We start from the raw sequence: 17,439 nt of genomic DNA, 5'->3' as shown, positions 1-17,439 counted from the left end.
GTAATTAGAAATTTAGGAACTGTACTGACGAGACAATGCATCGTTAACGAACTATTGAGAACATTCAAACATGATCAGAAAGCTGTCAGCTAGGTACACCTCTTTTCTGTCTTAAATGTATGAATAACACTGGTCATAGCAGATCGTCAAGATAGTACAGTAGGCACAGTAAAAAGAAAAAGAGTCAATTTTTGTAAAGTGGACTTTTGTCTTTATACTGATTTCCAGTCAGTACGTTAAAGTGTTTCTCAGAGGTCGTTTGAGTGGAGTTTTCCTCCTTAAGCTAAACTTGAAAGGCTGGAAAAGATATCAGCAGCTTTGTGTAGTGCATTGTACACTTCAGTGGATGTCCACACCATTCCTCTTGAAGAAGGACACGTCATTCCTGGAAACTTCTCTGGAAATTCTCAACAAAAGAAACAAGCAAAGTGCTGAAGGATCCTAGATCATGAAATTGTTAGCCAATCCAGCCACTTTCCTGCCATCTCAGCTGAAGTTATTTGTCCCCAAACAAACAAACAAAAAAACCCAACAAAACAAACAAGCAAACAAACCAGTATCAGAATGAGCTGCCTGTTTGCTTCTATCTAGTAAAATTACATGAGGCATTGGTATAATTAGGTCAGTTCTCCCTAGTCCATTTGGCATTGCTTTATAAGACAGATGAGAATTCATCCTTAAACAAAAGTCAGTCTTTCTGCGTTTTGACATGTGGCACTTTTTAGAAATATGGACTCCTATTTTGAACTGTGATAATGGCAGATGCAGACACTTTCTGTTTGAACTTTCTGCATTCTTAAGCACTTGTCAAAACTTCTGAAAAATCTTCTTTAAGAAGATTATTTACTCTTTCAATTCGCACGAAAGTGGTAGTTCATAGTACAAAGAACTCCTTATTAAAAAAAAAAAAAAGCTGACTTACTGTTGCCTTCCCGTGGAGAAGAAAACAAACAAGTAGACTGAATACTTGCCTCATGATTGTGAGGTAGAATGGATCAGAAGAAAGAGATTTGAGCATCTTTTCCTCCATGGCAGTGAGGAAATGGAAGTGTCACAGATAAAAATTTCACCTGGAAATTGGTAAAGGTGCTGCCTAGAAATTTCTGTAGTTCCTCATGCTTTTAGAAGTGGAGCTCTTTTTTTGCCTCAATATTTTCAAAGAAGTTAACTTCACAAAGCTATAGCTATTTGATTTCCACACATAAAAGTATTTAGAGTCAACCTACACACAAATCTACGTGAATTTGTAGAGCTATTGATGATGGTAGCTCTGTTTTGTCTCTGTGTCTTCAAAATCATCTCTTCATGTTTCATTTTTTGATCCTCTTTCAGCGTGGGGAGTACACAATACAAAAATCATTAGAAACTGAGATTGTGGCTTTCATTTACCTCAGGTTTGCAAACACAGGATGTGCTATTCTTGATGGTCACTATTGTCTACATTTATCTTCTCGCAGCATCAGAACATATGGAGTGGAGCTTTAGAGAAATGTGGATATATGTGACCTAGTTGACTGCTCACAGGGAATCTGAATGTTTGACGTAGCTCAGCTTATCTCTTGTTAAGTCTGAATTTCACCCAGGTTTTGGGACCTAGGTGATGTTTAGTCACAAGATAGTTTTGCTAAGACCCAAATAAATAATTGATGTTTGAAAGAAAAAAAGTTAAGAATGCTAAATCTGTTGTAGCTATTGCTTGTTTTGATGTTCCTTAGTCTTGCCAAAATTGCATGAAAGCCAGCAATTCACAGCAGCATTTCCTTTTCACAGCAGTGGAACACAGAAGCTGGCAGTGAAATTTGAAGTGACAAAAGATTTCCCCAAAACAGCTTCTTCCTTTCATACTCTATTTGTTGCTACTTTTGCATTCAGTAGTTGAGATTTTTCCTGTTTATTGAAATTATTTAGTGTGTCTTTTTTCCTCCTCATTTTGTGCTTGGAAAAAAATCAGCAGAGGAATTTACATACATTATTTATAAAGCTTTGCAAAAAGGTATATCAACAGTATGAGGACAGAGATTTGACCCTTGATACAAATCAAATGGGCAGTTGTTTAATTCATGTTTTTTTTTTTTAATTTTAGTGTGCATATACATGTATCTGAAAACTGTAGAATAACCTCCCGATGGGTATTTATGTGGTGTGTGGTATTTCCGTGTACCTGCTAAATACCCTAACATATATTTACAATGAGCTTTTATAAAGAATTCTTAAAAATTCAGTTGCTTCAGGAACAGAAAACTGTTAAAACCTCGCAGATGTCCTAAAACTATCTTAAGGTCTCCATTCTTACTGTGAATCATAGAATCACCAAGGTTGAAAAAGATCATCCAGTTCAACCATCCACCTACCACCAGTATTTCCCTGCTAAACCATCTCCCTTCGTATAACATGTACATGCTTCTTGAATGTTTCCAGGGATGGTGACTCAACCACCTCCCTGGGCAACCCATTCCAGTGTCTAACTACTGTTTCAGAGAACTTATTCCTGATATCCTACCTGAACCTCCCCTGGTGCAACTTGAGGCCACTCCCTCTAGTTCTGTCACTAGTTATGTGGGAGAAGAGTCCGACTCTCACCTTGCCATAACCTCCTTTCAGTTTTCTGTAGAGTGTGATAAGTTCTCCCATAAGTCTCCACCAGACTAAACAGCCCACATTCCCTCAGCCTCTCACTCCTCACAAGGCCTGTGCTCCAGAACCCTCGCGGCTTCGTTGCCCTTCTGTGTGCATGCCCGAGAGCTTCAATGGCTTTCTTGTAGAGAGGGGCCCCAAACTGAACACAGTACTCACCAGGGCTGAGTACAGACAGATGGTCACTTCCCTGCTCCTGCTGACAGCGCTACTTCTGAAACAAGTCAGCATGCCTTTGGCTCTCTTGGCCACCTGGGCACACTGCTGGCTCATGTTCATCTGAGCATCAACAAACACCCCCAGGTCCATTTCTTCCACACAGTCTTCCAGCCCCTCTATCCCAAGCCTGTGGCGTTGCCTGGGGTTGTTGTGGCCTGTGTGCAGGACCCAGCTCTTGCTGAATTTCCCACTGGCCTCAGCCCAGCTATCCAGCCTGCCCAGATCCCACTGAAGGGCCTTACTGGCCCCAGGTGGATGAATGCTTCCTCCCAACTTGGTGTCATCTGCAGACGTACTGACGATATACTCAGTGCTATTATTTACGTCATCAAAAGATATCAAACAGGGCTGGTCTCAGTACTGACCTCTGGGGAATGCCACTTGTGACCAGTCACCAGCTAGATTTAACTCAGTTCTCTACCACTCTCTGGGCCCAGCCATCCAGCCAGTTTTTTGCCTAGCAAACAGTATACTTCTTCAGGCCATGGGCTGCCAGTTTCTCCAGGAGAATACTGAAGGAGACACTGTCAGAGGCTTTGTTGAAGACTACATCAGCAACCTTTACCACATCCACCAGGCAATCATAAAAGGAAATCAGGTTGGTCAAGCGGGACCTTGCCTTCCATGAACCCATGCTGGGCCTCATGCCCTGGTTGTCCCAAATATACCTTAACCTACAGATCCCGTAGAAGTCAATTAGGTGCTGGTCATGTTAGCTGGCCCATCTGGCAGAGTCAAAATGGCCTTCAGAAAACTCTATAGAAGTCAAACCCATCTGTGGTTCACTTGCACTAGTATATTTAAGGTAGTTAGTTCAGACTTAGTGTGGCCTTGTCCATATGAACTGTTGTATATGCTTGAGTAGGATCACATAACTATTTATATTCTGCATCTTACTCAACAAGGGCATTTTCTCTGTAAAATACTTCACAGAAGGGATGTTGGAAAATAGAGGTGTCTGCTAGTTGTTATGAACTAGTTCAGAATTTCATGGAATTGGCTGTGTTACACTGCACTTGAGGTTCAAATCATGTGAAAGCACACAAAAACACATTCCTGCTTTCTTTGTTGGGTAACAATGAAGAGATGGCTTTTAGACAAGAAGCAGTTGGTACACGAGTAAATAATGAGAAAGCCTTCAGTATAGGAGCACGCTAACACGTAAGTCTTCAGATTTTTTGAACAGTAACTTGCTAGGGTGTTGTGAGTGCCAGAAAATCCAAACTTTAATCCAGTGAAGAAACTAACATTTGGAAAGCTTTTGTTTCTGGATATTATTCATTACTGACATTTGATGTCTCATTAACCCTTCATGTCCCGAAACCATGCTTAATTGTTGAATAAAGACATTTTCATTCAACCACTTTACTTCTTTTGGCATTTATGTTGTATATGGTGTATCAGTTCTGGGTGGAAGAAGGGCTGTCAGTTGAGTCTTAGTTATTGGCCATCACTTCTACTATAGTAGTCAAGAACAAGCACAATAATTTGAATTTTCTAAGTGTAAATACTTCTTAGTCAATAAGACCTCAAATTCTTGCTTGAGGATTAGAAAACAGTCTGAAAAGTATCTTTAAAAGTAACTTCCTATGTCACTGCTGTTTGGGATTCTAACTTCAGATTATTGTATACTATGCAATGTTGGGAAACTATAGTTTAAGGACCTTAAGAAGTAGGTAGTAGTTAAATAGTGAAATTTCCCTTTTGGTATGTCTGATTTTTAAGATCAAAATCCAAATGACTTCCTGAATAACCATCTTCCTTACTTTGCTAATCATTTGCATATAAAGGAAGTTGAAGTTGTGCATGCATTAATATTGGAAAGCATTTACATGTTTCAGTATGATGAAGAAGCATTTTCCATCCTGGGATCTGTGGTTCAGAGGCTGAAAAAAGGCAAGGAAAAACGTTTCAGCTCTAAGGATGATGCAGGAGATCTCAACTGCCTTGCTTAATAGATGGCTTAATTGTCCTGTGCATTTGTACAGATCACTGCTGATATAAGCAAATTTAGCAAATAGATTCCCCAAGTTTTCAGTTTCCTCAAAAAAAGAACTGATTTTTCCAGTATCTTTTTATACTCAAAAGGGCACATTTTATAAACAAGGTCAAGTGTTCTTGAAGCTTTAGTTCTGCTCATGAGTAACCTAATGTAATAATGATTTAATGAAAGAGGATTTCTTCCTTATTTCAGGTTGCTAGTATTGGAATCTACAGCTCCTTCTGGAGACATGTCCCGCCCACACCACATTGCATCAGTTGTTCCAAACCGGTATCCCCGCTGGTTCACTCTAAGTCACATTGAATCCCAGCAGTGTGAGCTGGCATCAACCATGTTAACAGCAGCCAAAGGTACAGTGCTGTCAGTTACATACTCAGCTAAATGTATGCTTTTAATATTATATGGAGTAAACAGATTTTAAATCCTGCAATTAGGAATCCAAATGGCAGTCTGACAGGAGCTTGAAATGGGAACAACAAGTTAAACTGACTTAAATATTCACTAAATCTTCTAGTAAAGTAGTTAAGCTATCTGGAGGATAGCCAGACAGACTTGATTTGAGGCTGAGAAGACAGCTTTTTGTTCTTCTGATGCATGACTGTGAGACCCAGCAGTGGACAAGTCACTTCTAAAATTTGCACATCGGCTTGACTTTTTGGCATGTACTACACTAACATCGTCAGACACAAAAGGAATTTGTGCTCTCTTATATCTTTTATTGATATGCGATTTAATTATGGAAGGTTTATAACAACAAAATGCATACAACCGAATCATTATACTATTGCTGCAGCAAGGCAGGCTTAATTATAATGCATCTCTGGATGTCTTGGGAGCTTGTTCTGTTTTGTTGATTCTGTTTACATCTTGCAGGTGATGTTCGGAGGCTGGAAACAGTGTTAGAATCCATACAGAAAAACATCCACTCTTCATCACACATCTTCAAACTTGCGCAGGATGCATTTAAAATAGCTACACTCATGGACAGCTTGCCTGACATCACTCTTCTAAAAGTTTCTCTGGAGTTGGGCCTTCAGGTATTTCCCTTGTTCATTATTAAGACAGCAGAATACAGCAATTAGACTCTGTTGGTGGGTTCAGATCTTTAAGTCTGTGAGGACCATATTGGCTTGAGCTCTGTCTAGAATTTTTAGATACTGCCTGTTGATATGAAGTTGACTGGTAAACTTCACATTGGAACAAGGGTCTGCTCAGCCCCTCTGTTCTATTTGAGTGGAAAGAACTGGAAGTGGCTGGCTGCAGGGCATTATTCTGTTCATGGGTCAGAGATAAAGATTATTCTGCTGGTGAGCAGTGTGCTAGCTATTTTGCATGGTCTTGAGGAGCTTCTTACTATTCCTCCCATTCTTCCCTTCCTCATTTTCCTAAACAAGGTTTGGTGGTTGCCTGCTGAATTAATAGGGAAAACCAATGGCAATCATAATGTCCTGTTTCTAAAACAGATGGCGCTAACAGCAGCTCTCACACTTTCTTCATCAAATACTGCACTCCGCATACTTTGAGATGATCATCTGCATCAGATGCAGTTGAGGTGTGCAGCAGCCTCAGGTCAGTTTTAAGGCTGTTAGGAGACTTATCAAGCTAAAAAGAAATAGCTAGGTTTTTAAGTCTCTGGAGAAATATTGCCATACATTGATGGGTCATGGAGATTACACAATTCAACAGAAATAAGTCTCTTCATTCCTCTTCAGGGAGTTCTTACAAACAAACAAACAAACAAAAAAAAAGCCATGCAAAGATCAGGAAACCATTTATTACTTTGCTTCAGTAAACAAAATTGCAGAGAATTCTGGGGAGAGGATATTGTATCCCACTTGCTTCTCATAACAAAGAAAGATACTACTTGCTTATTTTAGACTTCTAGAAGTAAAAATTTTTAATCAGAGAGCTAAGATTCTGTACGCTTCATTAGCCTTTCTTATTCTATTACATATAGTTGCTGTGGAAAACTGTTTCTTTTTTCACATTTAGGTATGTTTCTGAATTTTTGCTTGCTTGAGAAAGAAAGATCTTTGACCCGTGAGTCACTTCAGACATTGAAGGATAATTTATTAGTAGCAGTGCACTTCTGATGTCATTGTTTATAGATACCTGTGTGTGGTTGATAGTGTCCTTCTAATGTCTTCAGTGAGATCTAATGAGAGAAGCATCATGAATTTGTATGTCTTGTGAGAAAGTTCTTCCCTGAGAGAGTGGTGAGGCACTGGAACAGGCTTCCCAGAGCTATGAACATGACACCAAACATATCAGAGTTCAAGAAGCATTTGTACGAGCTCTTAGACATAGGGTTTGATTTTTCAGTGGTCCCTTCCAGCTTGGGATATTCTGTGGTTCTACAGTTAGTCCTAAATCCAGTACTTGGTATAAAACGAAATCTAAACTGGTATAGAAACTCTTCTGTCACCTTTTTCAAAGGTGACACTAGCAATTTCACAACTCTTTCACTGGGTTCTCCAGGACAGAAAAGCTTATTGCATTGTTCTAGATTTGGGAGAAACATATGGACTACTATGTTTTTTCTCCCTGTTTCCAATGGTAGCGTATGTTCTGCAAAGGGAAAGCATTTTAACTAGTTGTGGAAGGAGGTCATAAGCATGGCAGAATGGTCACGGAACACCTCAAGTGTATTTTGTCTTTCAGAACCTTACTGACAGATGTTCTAAGATCTGCAGGTGAAAGAGCACCTTCTGTTCCTCCACTTGCGTATCATGCTATGTCAGTGAGAATATTATTGCATGTGTACAGACAAGTATGCTGGCAGAATTGCTAAGTGAATTAGTGCAGATGATTGCTTGATGCATATTTGGCAAGTAGTATCCTTTCCATGAACACCTGTAAATAAATCTTTTTCCAGTGTGTATGACAAAGAGTTTTCACATTGCTATGAAAGCTAATGGTTGGCCATTTCTTGCATCTCTCATGAGTAGCTGAGCTCTTCTGGATTAAGAATTTCCTCTGGATTAAGAAACTAAAAAAAAATCCATTAGGACCAAATGAAGTGACCTTGACTTTCAGACAATTTACTACATTCAGAGGGGTTTCCTGTTATTTTCAGATTTACCTGTTGAGAAGCCCTTTCATTGATAGGAGTCTCAGAAGTGTTTTGAGCAGAAGTGAAATAGTTCTTTGGCAACATAGATGATGTTTTAAATTAGTTTCAGCTCCTCTTTGATCAAGACATCAGTATATACTTTATTTGAAATCCTTGTTGTTTTTTTGTTTTTGTTTTATTTTTAATCATCTTTAAAGGGACCCTCTCTTCGTGTTCTCAGCCCATCAGTTTAATCAGGTGAAAAAAACACAATTCCACAATAGTCGAAGACAAACTTGTCCAGGTCAAGGGACTAGATATGATGATGTGTTTTGCTCTCAAGTTAGGACTGTCTGCATGGAGTTGTAATTATGTTGACTGTGCTTGCTGAAGACTCTTGTGACTGATCCTTTTACAGACCACCACAGAGAGGAATGTAATCAGAGAAGATTTCAAATGAAGTTGTCTGGTTGTTTGGTTTTTTTTTTAACCTTTTCCATCTTGCATCAGTAGCAGAATTCAGTCCATACACATATTTTCTTTTGGGTTCACTGTAGTTGGGGTAAGCTGAAATTTCGTTTTTGATAATGGAGGAGTGTTAGCCTTCAATTATGTGTCCGTCAGTAAAGAAAGTCATCTTGACTTTCTTATTGATGGAGAGAACAGATAGTTGCACTCCTGTTGTTTAACCCTGTAAGAGAGCCAGCACTGCACAGTTGTTTGCTCACTCCACTGCTTTCCAGTGGGATGAAGAAGAAAATAAAAAAAAGAATCATACCAGACATGCTGAGGAAAACAGTTCCATCCCAGCTGAAACTAGAACAACTCCAAAGAATTTTGACTTGGAGATGCTGTTTCCATTCCAGACATACTTCAAGCCAAGGCTTTTTCCATGCTCTTTGTTAGCTTTGTTTTCATTTGAAATTGTATAGAGTTGATTCTTACACATCAACTTTCTTTCAAAATATTATTGTGCTCTAGCACTTACATTACAACTTAGTCAATGTTTGAGGCTGATAAAGCCAACAAAATTCTTATCCTGTGACAGCCAGTCATCAAGCTCACAAGGTAGGAGTGCTTGGAGATCACCATGGAATCACAACCATACAGTTCATTCATGTTCTTTAGTAGACTTTCCATCTTCTTAATTATCTTTTCTACAGTTTAGGACAAAAGGAGGTGGCAGGAATAGCTGGTATGACAGAGATCTACATACTGCTTTGAAGCCACCTTAGTACTGGGAAGGCACATGAGCGGAGAACTCTCTTACAAGTACTGCTTGACTCCAAACTGTTTAATGAGTGGATTTTATGATTGTAATAGGTATTGCTCATTGCTGAGAGCTTTATGATTGACCTAACTTCATTACTACAGCTATTGCTATAGGATGATGACTGAGGTAGTAAAAGAGAAGACTATTTGGATTCTTTACCTGTGTCTGTGGAATGTCTGATTAGCCAAAGCAAGCTTTCTGTGCAATTTCTGTGCAGTGTTTTTTTTTACTGACAAAACGTTTTTGCCTACGTTTTGCAAATAACAGGCAATAACTGACAGTGGAATATAACAGGGGCACTGCAATCAAAGCTTTAAGAACTCTGGGTTTCCAGTGGTTTTATGATGGAGCTTTTCTTGCAGGATATCTGTTCAGGTATAGAAATTATTGCTATGAGAGGTTTAACAATATCTGAATATATCTAGAAGTCTGTGTATATCATTGTAGAATTAGCAGACATTAAATTCAAATTCTTGTCCATATTATTGAAGTCAGTGAAAAGAAATGCTCATGTAGGGTGAAATTGGGTTAGTTTGTCCAACAAAAGTGAGCATGTTTCCACTTTGAAGGCTACTATTCATAGAGGGAGAAGAGACAATGTAATTTAATTTCACTCATTCATAATTAGTTGGACATTGTTTTGTTTTTGTTTTTCCCTCACAAAACAGAGCCTTTCATTTAGACTTGAAGGACCTGCAGTTGGAATTACACTCTGCATGCTCTTCTAAGATAGCTGTGAAGTATTTTTCAAATCTTTGGACATGTCAACTGAAAGACATAGCAGCTTCTTGCTCTCTCTGCTCTGCTATTTTGAACCCCAGTGTATCTGAGTAACTTAAATACCTAACTGTTGGGTTTTTTTTTTGTATCAGTTTCACAGTTAGGATTATTTCTTTCTGTTTTAATAGGTGATGCGGATGACGCTGTCAACACTGAATTGGCGACGGCGGGAAATGGTGAGGTGGCTGGTAACGTGTGCAACAGAAGTAGGTATGTGCAAAGATGCTGTTCAAGATCTCCTGCCTTTTCATCAGTTAATCTTAGATAACTTGATCTTATTTGTTAATTCCCAAGCGCTGCAAATGATTCCACCGTTCTGTTACCTAGAAAGTTCCTTTTTACGTAAGGTATTTAATTACGGCAATAATGAGTGGTTTTCTTGAGCACATGGTAGAATAGGCACAGGCCAGGAGAGATAACATCTGAGTAATGCAATGTGACCTTTTTGCTCTGCAGCATAGAGGGGTGTGTAACAAAATTTTGATGCAATGCTCTTGTTTTAACATTTCTATTTCTTTGCAGAGATAATTATTACTGAGGGTATATTATGCATAGTGCCTGGATATTATTTTGTGCAGTTGCATATTGGCAAATAAAATGCCAGTTGTAAAAGCTTTAAATTAGTTTACATATTCTAATAGACGTATCCAATAAAGAACCTATATTGTCATGCAAAGTACTCTTGAGACTTAATCATATTGGTAAAGCAAGGAATCTGCTTATTGAAATGAAGTTACGGTATACTCTGGCTGTGCTCCATTTTTTCACGTGTGAAGGGATGCACAGGAAGCATCAGAGTCCTGCAGAGAAAATGAGGGCCTCTGGATGCGGTTTAGGTGGGCTCACAAATGTGTGTAAACTGCCTCTAGCATAAATAAAGCACTCTAGTGGCTATAAAGTTAAATTACGGAACCCATCAGTCAGAGTTTCCCCCACCGTCCCCCTGCCAAACAAACATATTCACACCAAGAATAAAGTGGTACTAAATAAAATATCTATTTCAGATAATAACAAGTAGTGAATATTGCTCCAAGTATTTTCTTAATATGCAGCTTAGTGTTTAGGTATGTTTGATTTTGATTCAAGCTATATCTGAAAACCTGTTGGAAGCAGGTGTGGGTTGGGATTCTTGGATCTTTTTTTCTTTTTTTAAGGCATGCCTAGTATTACTAGTATGTTCTAGTAAGTAAGCCATTAGCATGGTTTCATGTTCTTTTCTGCATGCACTTGAGTTTGAAGTCCATATTGATAAAAGAAGTTAAAATTGCCTTTTAAAATAGTTCAGTGTGAGGGTTGCTTTTGAGTGATGTGATGAGACCAAATGAGCCAATCTTGTTATCCAAATTGTTTTCAATAATAAGTAAAACTCAATAATCAATTGTTACACGAGGAGATTAAAGCTTATCTTACAGATTGTTTAATGTTGTTCTCTGCATTTCAGTGACTGCTGCAGATTTTGCACATTAGCCTCTGTTTTATTGTCCTTTTCTGGGCTTTCTTGACAAGGCATATCCCCTTGATAACTTTATAGACTGCTAAAAACATAATCTCTTGCTAACCATCTGTATCGCTAGATTTTATCAGCTGATCTCTTCTTTCTTTTACAGGTGTTTATGCACTGGATAGCATCATGCAAAACTGGTTTACACTGTTCACTCCAACCGAAGCCACTAGTATTGTTGCTACAACCGTGATGTCCAACAGCACCATCGTCCGTCTGCACCTGGACTGCCATCAGCAGGAGAAGCTGGCCAGCAGTGCTAGGACGCTTGCTCTTCAGTGTGCCATGAAGGATCCTCAAAACTGTGCCCTCTCTGCACTGACCTTATGTGAAAAGGATCACATAGCTTTTGAGACCGCTTACCAAATCGTTCTAGATGCTGCTACAACTGGCATGAACTACTCGCAGCTTTTTACTATAGCACGATACATGGAGCACCGTGGCTACCCTATGCGGGCCTACAAGCTGGCCACTTTGGCCATGACACATCTCAACCTGAGTTACAATCAGGACACACACCCTGCCATTAATGACGTTCTGTGGGCATGTGCGCTCAGCCACTCCCTTGGGAAAAATGAGCTAGCAGCTATAATACCTCTGGTTGTCAAAAGTGTCAAATGTGCAACAGTACTGTCAGACATTTTGCGTAGGTGTACTTTGACCACTCCTGGCATGGTAGGACTTCATGGAAGGAGGAACTCTGGTAAGCTCATGTCACTGGACAAAGCCCCTTTAAGGCAACTCTTGGATGCCACGATTGGAGCCTACATTAATACGACTCATTCACGTCTCACTCACATCAGCCCTCGACACTATAGTGAGTTTATAGAGTTCCTCAGCAAGGCTCGAGAAACCTTCTTAATGGCTCATGATGGACACATCCAGTTTACACAGTTCATTGACAACCTAAAACAAATTTACAAAGGCAAAAAGAAACTGATGATGTTGGTTCGCGAGCGGTTTGGTTGACAAAAATGAGTGAACGGGGAAAAATGGGGAGGGAAGGGGTGATTTGTTTTTACTTGAGCCTGCCTTTGTATCCTTTTTAACTTAAAGAAACAGAGCCACACCGGTATTATATGTGTATAGTTATATTGAGTTTTCAAACTAAACTGTCATGTTGTGAAAGTTTGTGTGTTTAATTTTTTTCCTTTTTTCTGTTTTGTATGAGAGAGAGGTTAAAAAAGGTTTGGTTTACACTGAGTATATGTTGTCAAGTGGCAAAAGCCCACATTGCTCTCCTGTTCTTTCTGTATACGTTCACAGCCTCAAAAACAAACGTATATTGCAATGGCTTTAAAAACCAAACACCTCCATCCTGTGATAAGTACCTCGAATGGATTCAGCTTTACTCCTTTGTAACTCATCCTTACATTTCAGCATATTTAAACAAACCAACAAAAAGAAATAGTAATAGTTCAAAGGCTGACCACGTGGCTTTGCAGTGCTGTTCATCCAGAAGCATGGCACACAATGCTTGTGCATGTGGAAACTTAGCGACTGTCAACATACATTCTCAGGGATTTATCAAAAAAATTAAAAAAAAGAATGAGAGCATTTATTGTACTGTATATATATTATAGTATATGTCTGAATATTGAAAAATATAACATTAACTAATTTATAAAAAAAATCTATGTAATGCAAAATACTTGAAGCTGCAGTAGCTTGGTTTTAAACAAAAAAAAAACCTATCAGAAGGACTACAGTGCGCCTTGCTTCAGGGTTGGCTCAGGTGGTGAACTATATGCTGGGCATCTATGCAGAGCCACCTTTTGGATTGCATGGTTGGACTGATAACTAATGGGGAAAATTTTATATATATATATTTATACAACCCGTGTATACATATATATGTATACACACATACACACATGCTTGTAACAGGCACTATAGTAAAGAGGGACAACAAAAAATACACAGCCAGAGCAGCAAGCCTTAGCATTAAGAATACAGTATGCCAGAGTTGGGGTCTGTGCCTCCTAGCCTAGAAAACTTAAAAGAAATATCCTTTTTGACTCAAAACTCAAAACGTTTCCAAAATGATTGACATGATACATTACGCCTTTGCAGTGAGCTAATAATAAGCTAACCTTTGTGCACAAATAACATATATATATATATTATATATATATATTCTGCATAGGTATTTTGACTTTGTGCAGGACAGAAAGTTGTGTAGGTATGACTGTTCTACTTTTCAGTTTGTTTTTTTAATATACTTTATTTTCTCTAGAATTACTCAGACAAAAGCAGCCTTCTATCTTGCCTTGTCTTAATGCTTTAAAATAACCAAACTGGAGATCTAACTACCAAACTGTTCATTATATTATTAAATACCAACTTTGGTTACAGTATAGTGTCTTTACTTTAGCTGATGGTTCTGTATCCTTGTGCTTTTTAAAGCAGTTTTTATGTTTTGGTGCAAAAGTTGTCCAGTGTCTCTTGTTCCCTTCATTAGAGAACATGCTAGAGGTATGTTTGTAGGTATTTTTGTTTAGAAAAACTATTTCATGCTCTCCATTTTATTTATTATAATAGGTAAAAAGGTTGTACTTCATCACCCATGTAAACATGCTCATGAAGTTGAAAGTAATTAAGATTTGATACACTGATATCAATTTATTTATGTAACTAAATCACTGTTTTATAAACTTGTTAATGATCAACAATTTTTTTGTTTTGATTAAAATTAGTTTTTTGAAAGTTGATTCTGTCTCCTTTATGGTGTCTGTTACTGGAGTTGAAAGATGTTCTGTGTATCTTAACTGTCCAGCTTACAGCTTTGAGGCATTACAGTCTTAATATGGCCACAAAGAACAGAAAATAATTTTGTTCCTGAAAAAACCGCAGAGGTGTGGCTGCACTCTGGTAGTGCACCAGGTTCTGTGCAAAAGATGGGAGAAGGCCTGGTCCATCAGGAGGCACCAAATGCTGCCTGCAGTTGAAGGAATACATGTAGTGTACACTGCAAAACAGTAAGACTTGACGTATTGCCATGGTAGAGTGATATCTTCCATCTCAGTCAATTGCTTAGGTGAGTGTGAGAGTTGGTGTGCTGCCAGTAAGCTCATGGACAGTTCTTGCTGTTCTTCGAATTTTCTAAATATACTGTGTATTCTGATCTGTGCAGCTTACTCCACTGGACTCACAGCCAATGTTTTCTCTTCTTGGGAGCACTTGTTCTATAGGGTTTACGTATGTTTTCCATACCTTGGTGAGTAGTAGGTTATGGCATGACTGAATATAGATTAGGAGCTTATCTTTGATATGCTGTGTGATGTCATACATGACTATGTAATCTGAACACCTTCCCTTTCATTTTCAGTTATCTTCTACTGAAAAAAAGAACTGGCAAGCAACTATCAGAAGCCAATGTACCTGTGAATTTTGACAGTGAGACCTGAGTCACTGGGAGATTAAGAAGGAAAAGGTCTGAATCTTTGTACGTATTCTCATGTATAATTAGTCTTTATGGTGTCTTCCAAATACCTGAGTTGTGCTCAACTGGTGGTAGTTCTAATGTTATGTACCTTAGAATCATAGAAAGGATTGGGTTGGAAGGAACAGCAAGGATTATCAAGTTCCAACCCCTCTGCCCCAGGCAGAGCCACCAACCTCCAGATCTTTACTAGACCAGGCTGTCCAGGTCCCCATCCAACCTGGCCTTGAATACCTCCAGGGATGGACAGGGCATCCACAACCTCTGTGGGCAGCCTGTTCCAGCACCTCACCACTCTCTCTGTAAAAAACTTCCCTCTGACATGCAGTCCCTTCCCTTCTTGAACTTAAAACCATTCCTCCCCTTGTCCTGTCACTGTCAACCCTTGTAAAAAAGTTGATTCTCCTCCTGTTTATAATCCCCTTTTAAATACTGAAGGCTGCCATGAGGTTTCCTTTTCTCCAGGCTGAACAAACCCAGTCCCCTCAGCCTGTCTTTCCCAGGGAGGTGCTCCAGCCCTCTGGTCTTACCTTCTGTAACTTCTTTCCCTTTCTAGTAGTGGCATACTATATTTGAATTTTCTCACAGTTGTTACAAACAATGTAGAACAATGGGATATCACATTATCTAATAGAGTTGGCCTGATTTTCTTTTGCCTTGTAAAAATAATCCAATGTTATGGATATTATAGACTATGTAGATTGCAAAACGCAAGGATTAGAATTAAAAGCAGTCTTGGTCATTGCAGCCTGCTTTTTTTTTTTGATGCGCAGAATGGCTTATTCTTCTATCAGAACTGATGGAAGTTTATTTGATGTCTTGACTGACATATCTCTTGTAGTCCTTAGCAGTACTACACAGTAAGAATCACACCATGTTTAAAATCCTCAAGAGACTGAGGCTTGGCCATTATTTCTAGATTAGTTGTATACTGCTTTTCTAATGTGGAGATATAAAGAGCCTAGAAAAAAATATTCCATGAAAAAAAAAATCTGAGGGCTCTGTTGGTGAAAACTGTGATCAAATATTTCTGAAGTAATTTCTATGTTTAGGAATTAATTTTGGAGCGCAAGGAAGCCTGGTCAAATACCAGAGTGCTTCTCTTTGTACCATGTCCTTGAGATCTGCTGCTGAACGCTATGTCTATCATTGTCTTAAAATGCTACAGTACTTTCTGATATTCACTTAAATGAGAACTTTTCTCTTTTTTTTTTCTTTTTTTTAATTCAGGACTGCTGTTTAGTAGTGAAGGAAACTGAGCATAATTCTCTCTCTTCACAGACTGCCACTGAATCTTCACTCTCTTGGTGAGTTGATTGAAATTCTTAAAGATGTGGTGTTATTTCTGAATTATGAGATTCCATCTTGTGGCCCCTGAAATGACTTTTGCTTGTACCTTCATTTTCAGAGTTCTTCTATAGACTTCATTTTGCCAGAACAGAAGCCAGGAGAAACTGTTCTTACCGAACTACAATACTTTAATTTAGATTTTTAGTATTTCAGCCCTCAGTTTATTTCCACATCCAGTTTTTTTCCCTTCAGAGAAAAAATGTTAAAAGTTTTCTGCAGGAAAGAGAAGAGAAGAGACATATGTGGGAGACTCAGACTTTATATATTAAGGTGCAACTGCAGTCCAAGACAATTTAGCTTTCCCACGAGTACTTCATGTCTTAATCTCAAAATCTCAAAATTTGATTTTAATGCCATGGCAATAGAGCTAAAACTGGATAGCATGTACATGACTACGAGCTTATTAGATTTTTTTAAAAAAATTGTAGGTAATATTCTGAATCTAGAGTTGTGACTGGAAGACAATCTGTGGATCACTGTGGTTGTCTAGCAGAACAGATGGAGCTCTTTCAAAATGATGACTCTGCTAATATGTTCAATCAGTGCTTTGGATGACCAACCAGCAGTTTTTGCAGTACAGATGAAATTCTGTAGGCCCTTTTCTCTGTTTTCGTTTTCTCTGTCTCTCTTTTATCTTTTTTTTTTTTTTAAAGTAAAATTGGCTTCCTAGTATTTTTAAGCATAGAGTGCTTTGCATTAGTAAGTTTTTGCAAGAAACCCATATTCTATCATTTTCTTTGTACATTCATCCTGAACGTTATGCTGCGAGTTTTCAAAAGTCTCTGAAAGTGACTTTTCAGTAATGCTTTAGTGTTCTAAAGCATTTAGTTTCTAATGTCAATTTAGTTCAAGCTCATCTTTTCTTTCAGATTTGTCTAGTAGTCTAGTAGCAATTAGAGTAGGTGTAAGTAACCAAGTGCATCAAAACTGGGGTGCTGTATACAAAGAGGAAAATTTTACTTCTGAATTGTGCCAATTTAGATTTGTAGTTCCATAGAGCGACTTGACATAAGAAGTAAATTTATTTCAGTGAGACGTTTTCAATTTTATCTAAAATATGGATTTTTACTGAAAAGTCAGACAGCCTTCCATTTTTTTTTATTTCAAAAATAAAATAATAAAAAGTCCAGTGATTCATCTTTTAATGAAGGATGCAACTTACAAAAATGGCAGCATAACTAGTACT

General features: G+C 38.4%; 1 protein-coding gene across 7 annotated transcripts in view; it reads left to right on the top strand.

The window, feature by feature from the left end:
• Positions 1-14,172, top strand: part of ZSWIM6 (zinc finger SWIM-type containing 6) — a 112,115-nt gene extending 97,943 nt beyond the window's left edge. For all 7 annotated transcript variants that reach the window (XM_090132397.1, XM_031605447.2, XM_090132402.1 and 4 more), the window contains 4 exons: positions 5,048-5,205; positions 5,729-5,892; positions 10,089-10,170; positions 11,568-14,172. In XM_090132397.1, the coding sequence (XP_089988523.1) occupies positions 5,048-5,205; positions 5,729-5,892; positions 10,089-10,170; positions 11,568-12,430 (1,267 nt within the window). In that variant the 3' untranslated portion in view covers positions 12,431-14,172. The remainder of the gene's footprint in view (positions 1-5,047; positions 5,206-5,728; positions 5,893-10,088; positions 10,171-11,567) is intronic.
• Positions 14,173-17,439: the final 3,267 nt, after the last annotated feature.

Source organism: Phasianus colchicus, chromosome Z (assembly GCF_987193195.1).
Source record: "Phasianus colchicus chromosome Z, bPhaCol1.hap1.1, whole genome shotgun sequence".
Classification (NCBI taxonomy): Eukaryota; Metazoa; Chordata; class Aves; order Galliformes; family Phasianidae; genus Phasianus; species Phasianus colchicus.
The sequence above is the reverse complement of the archived record's forward strand: the minus strand, read 5'-3'. Positions and strand labels throughout refer to the sequence as shown.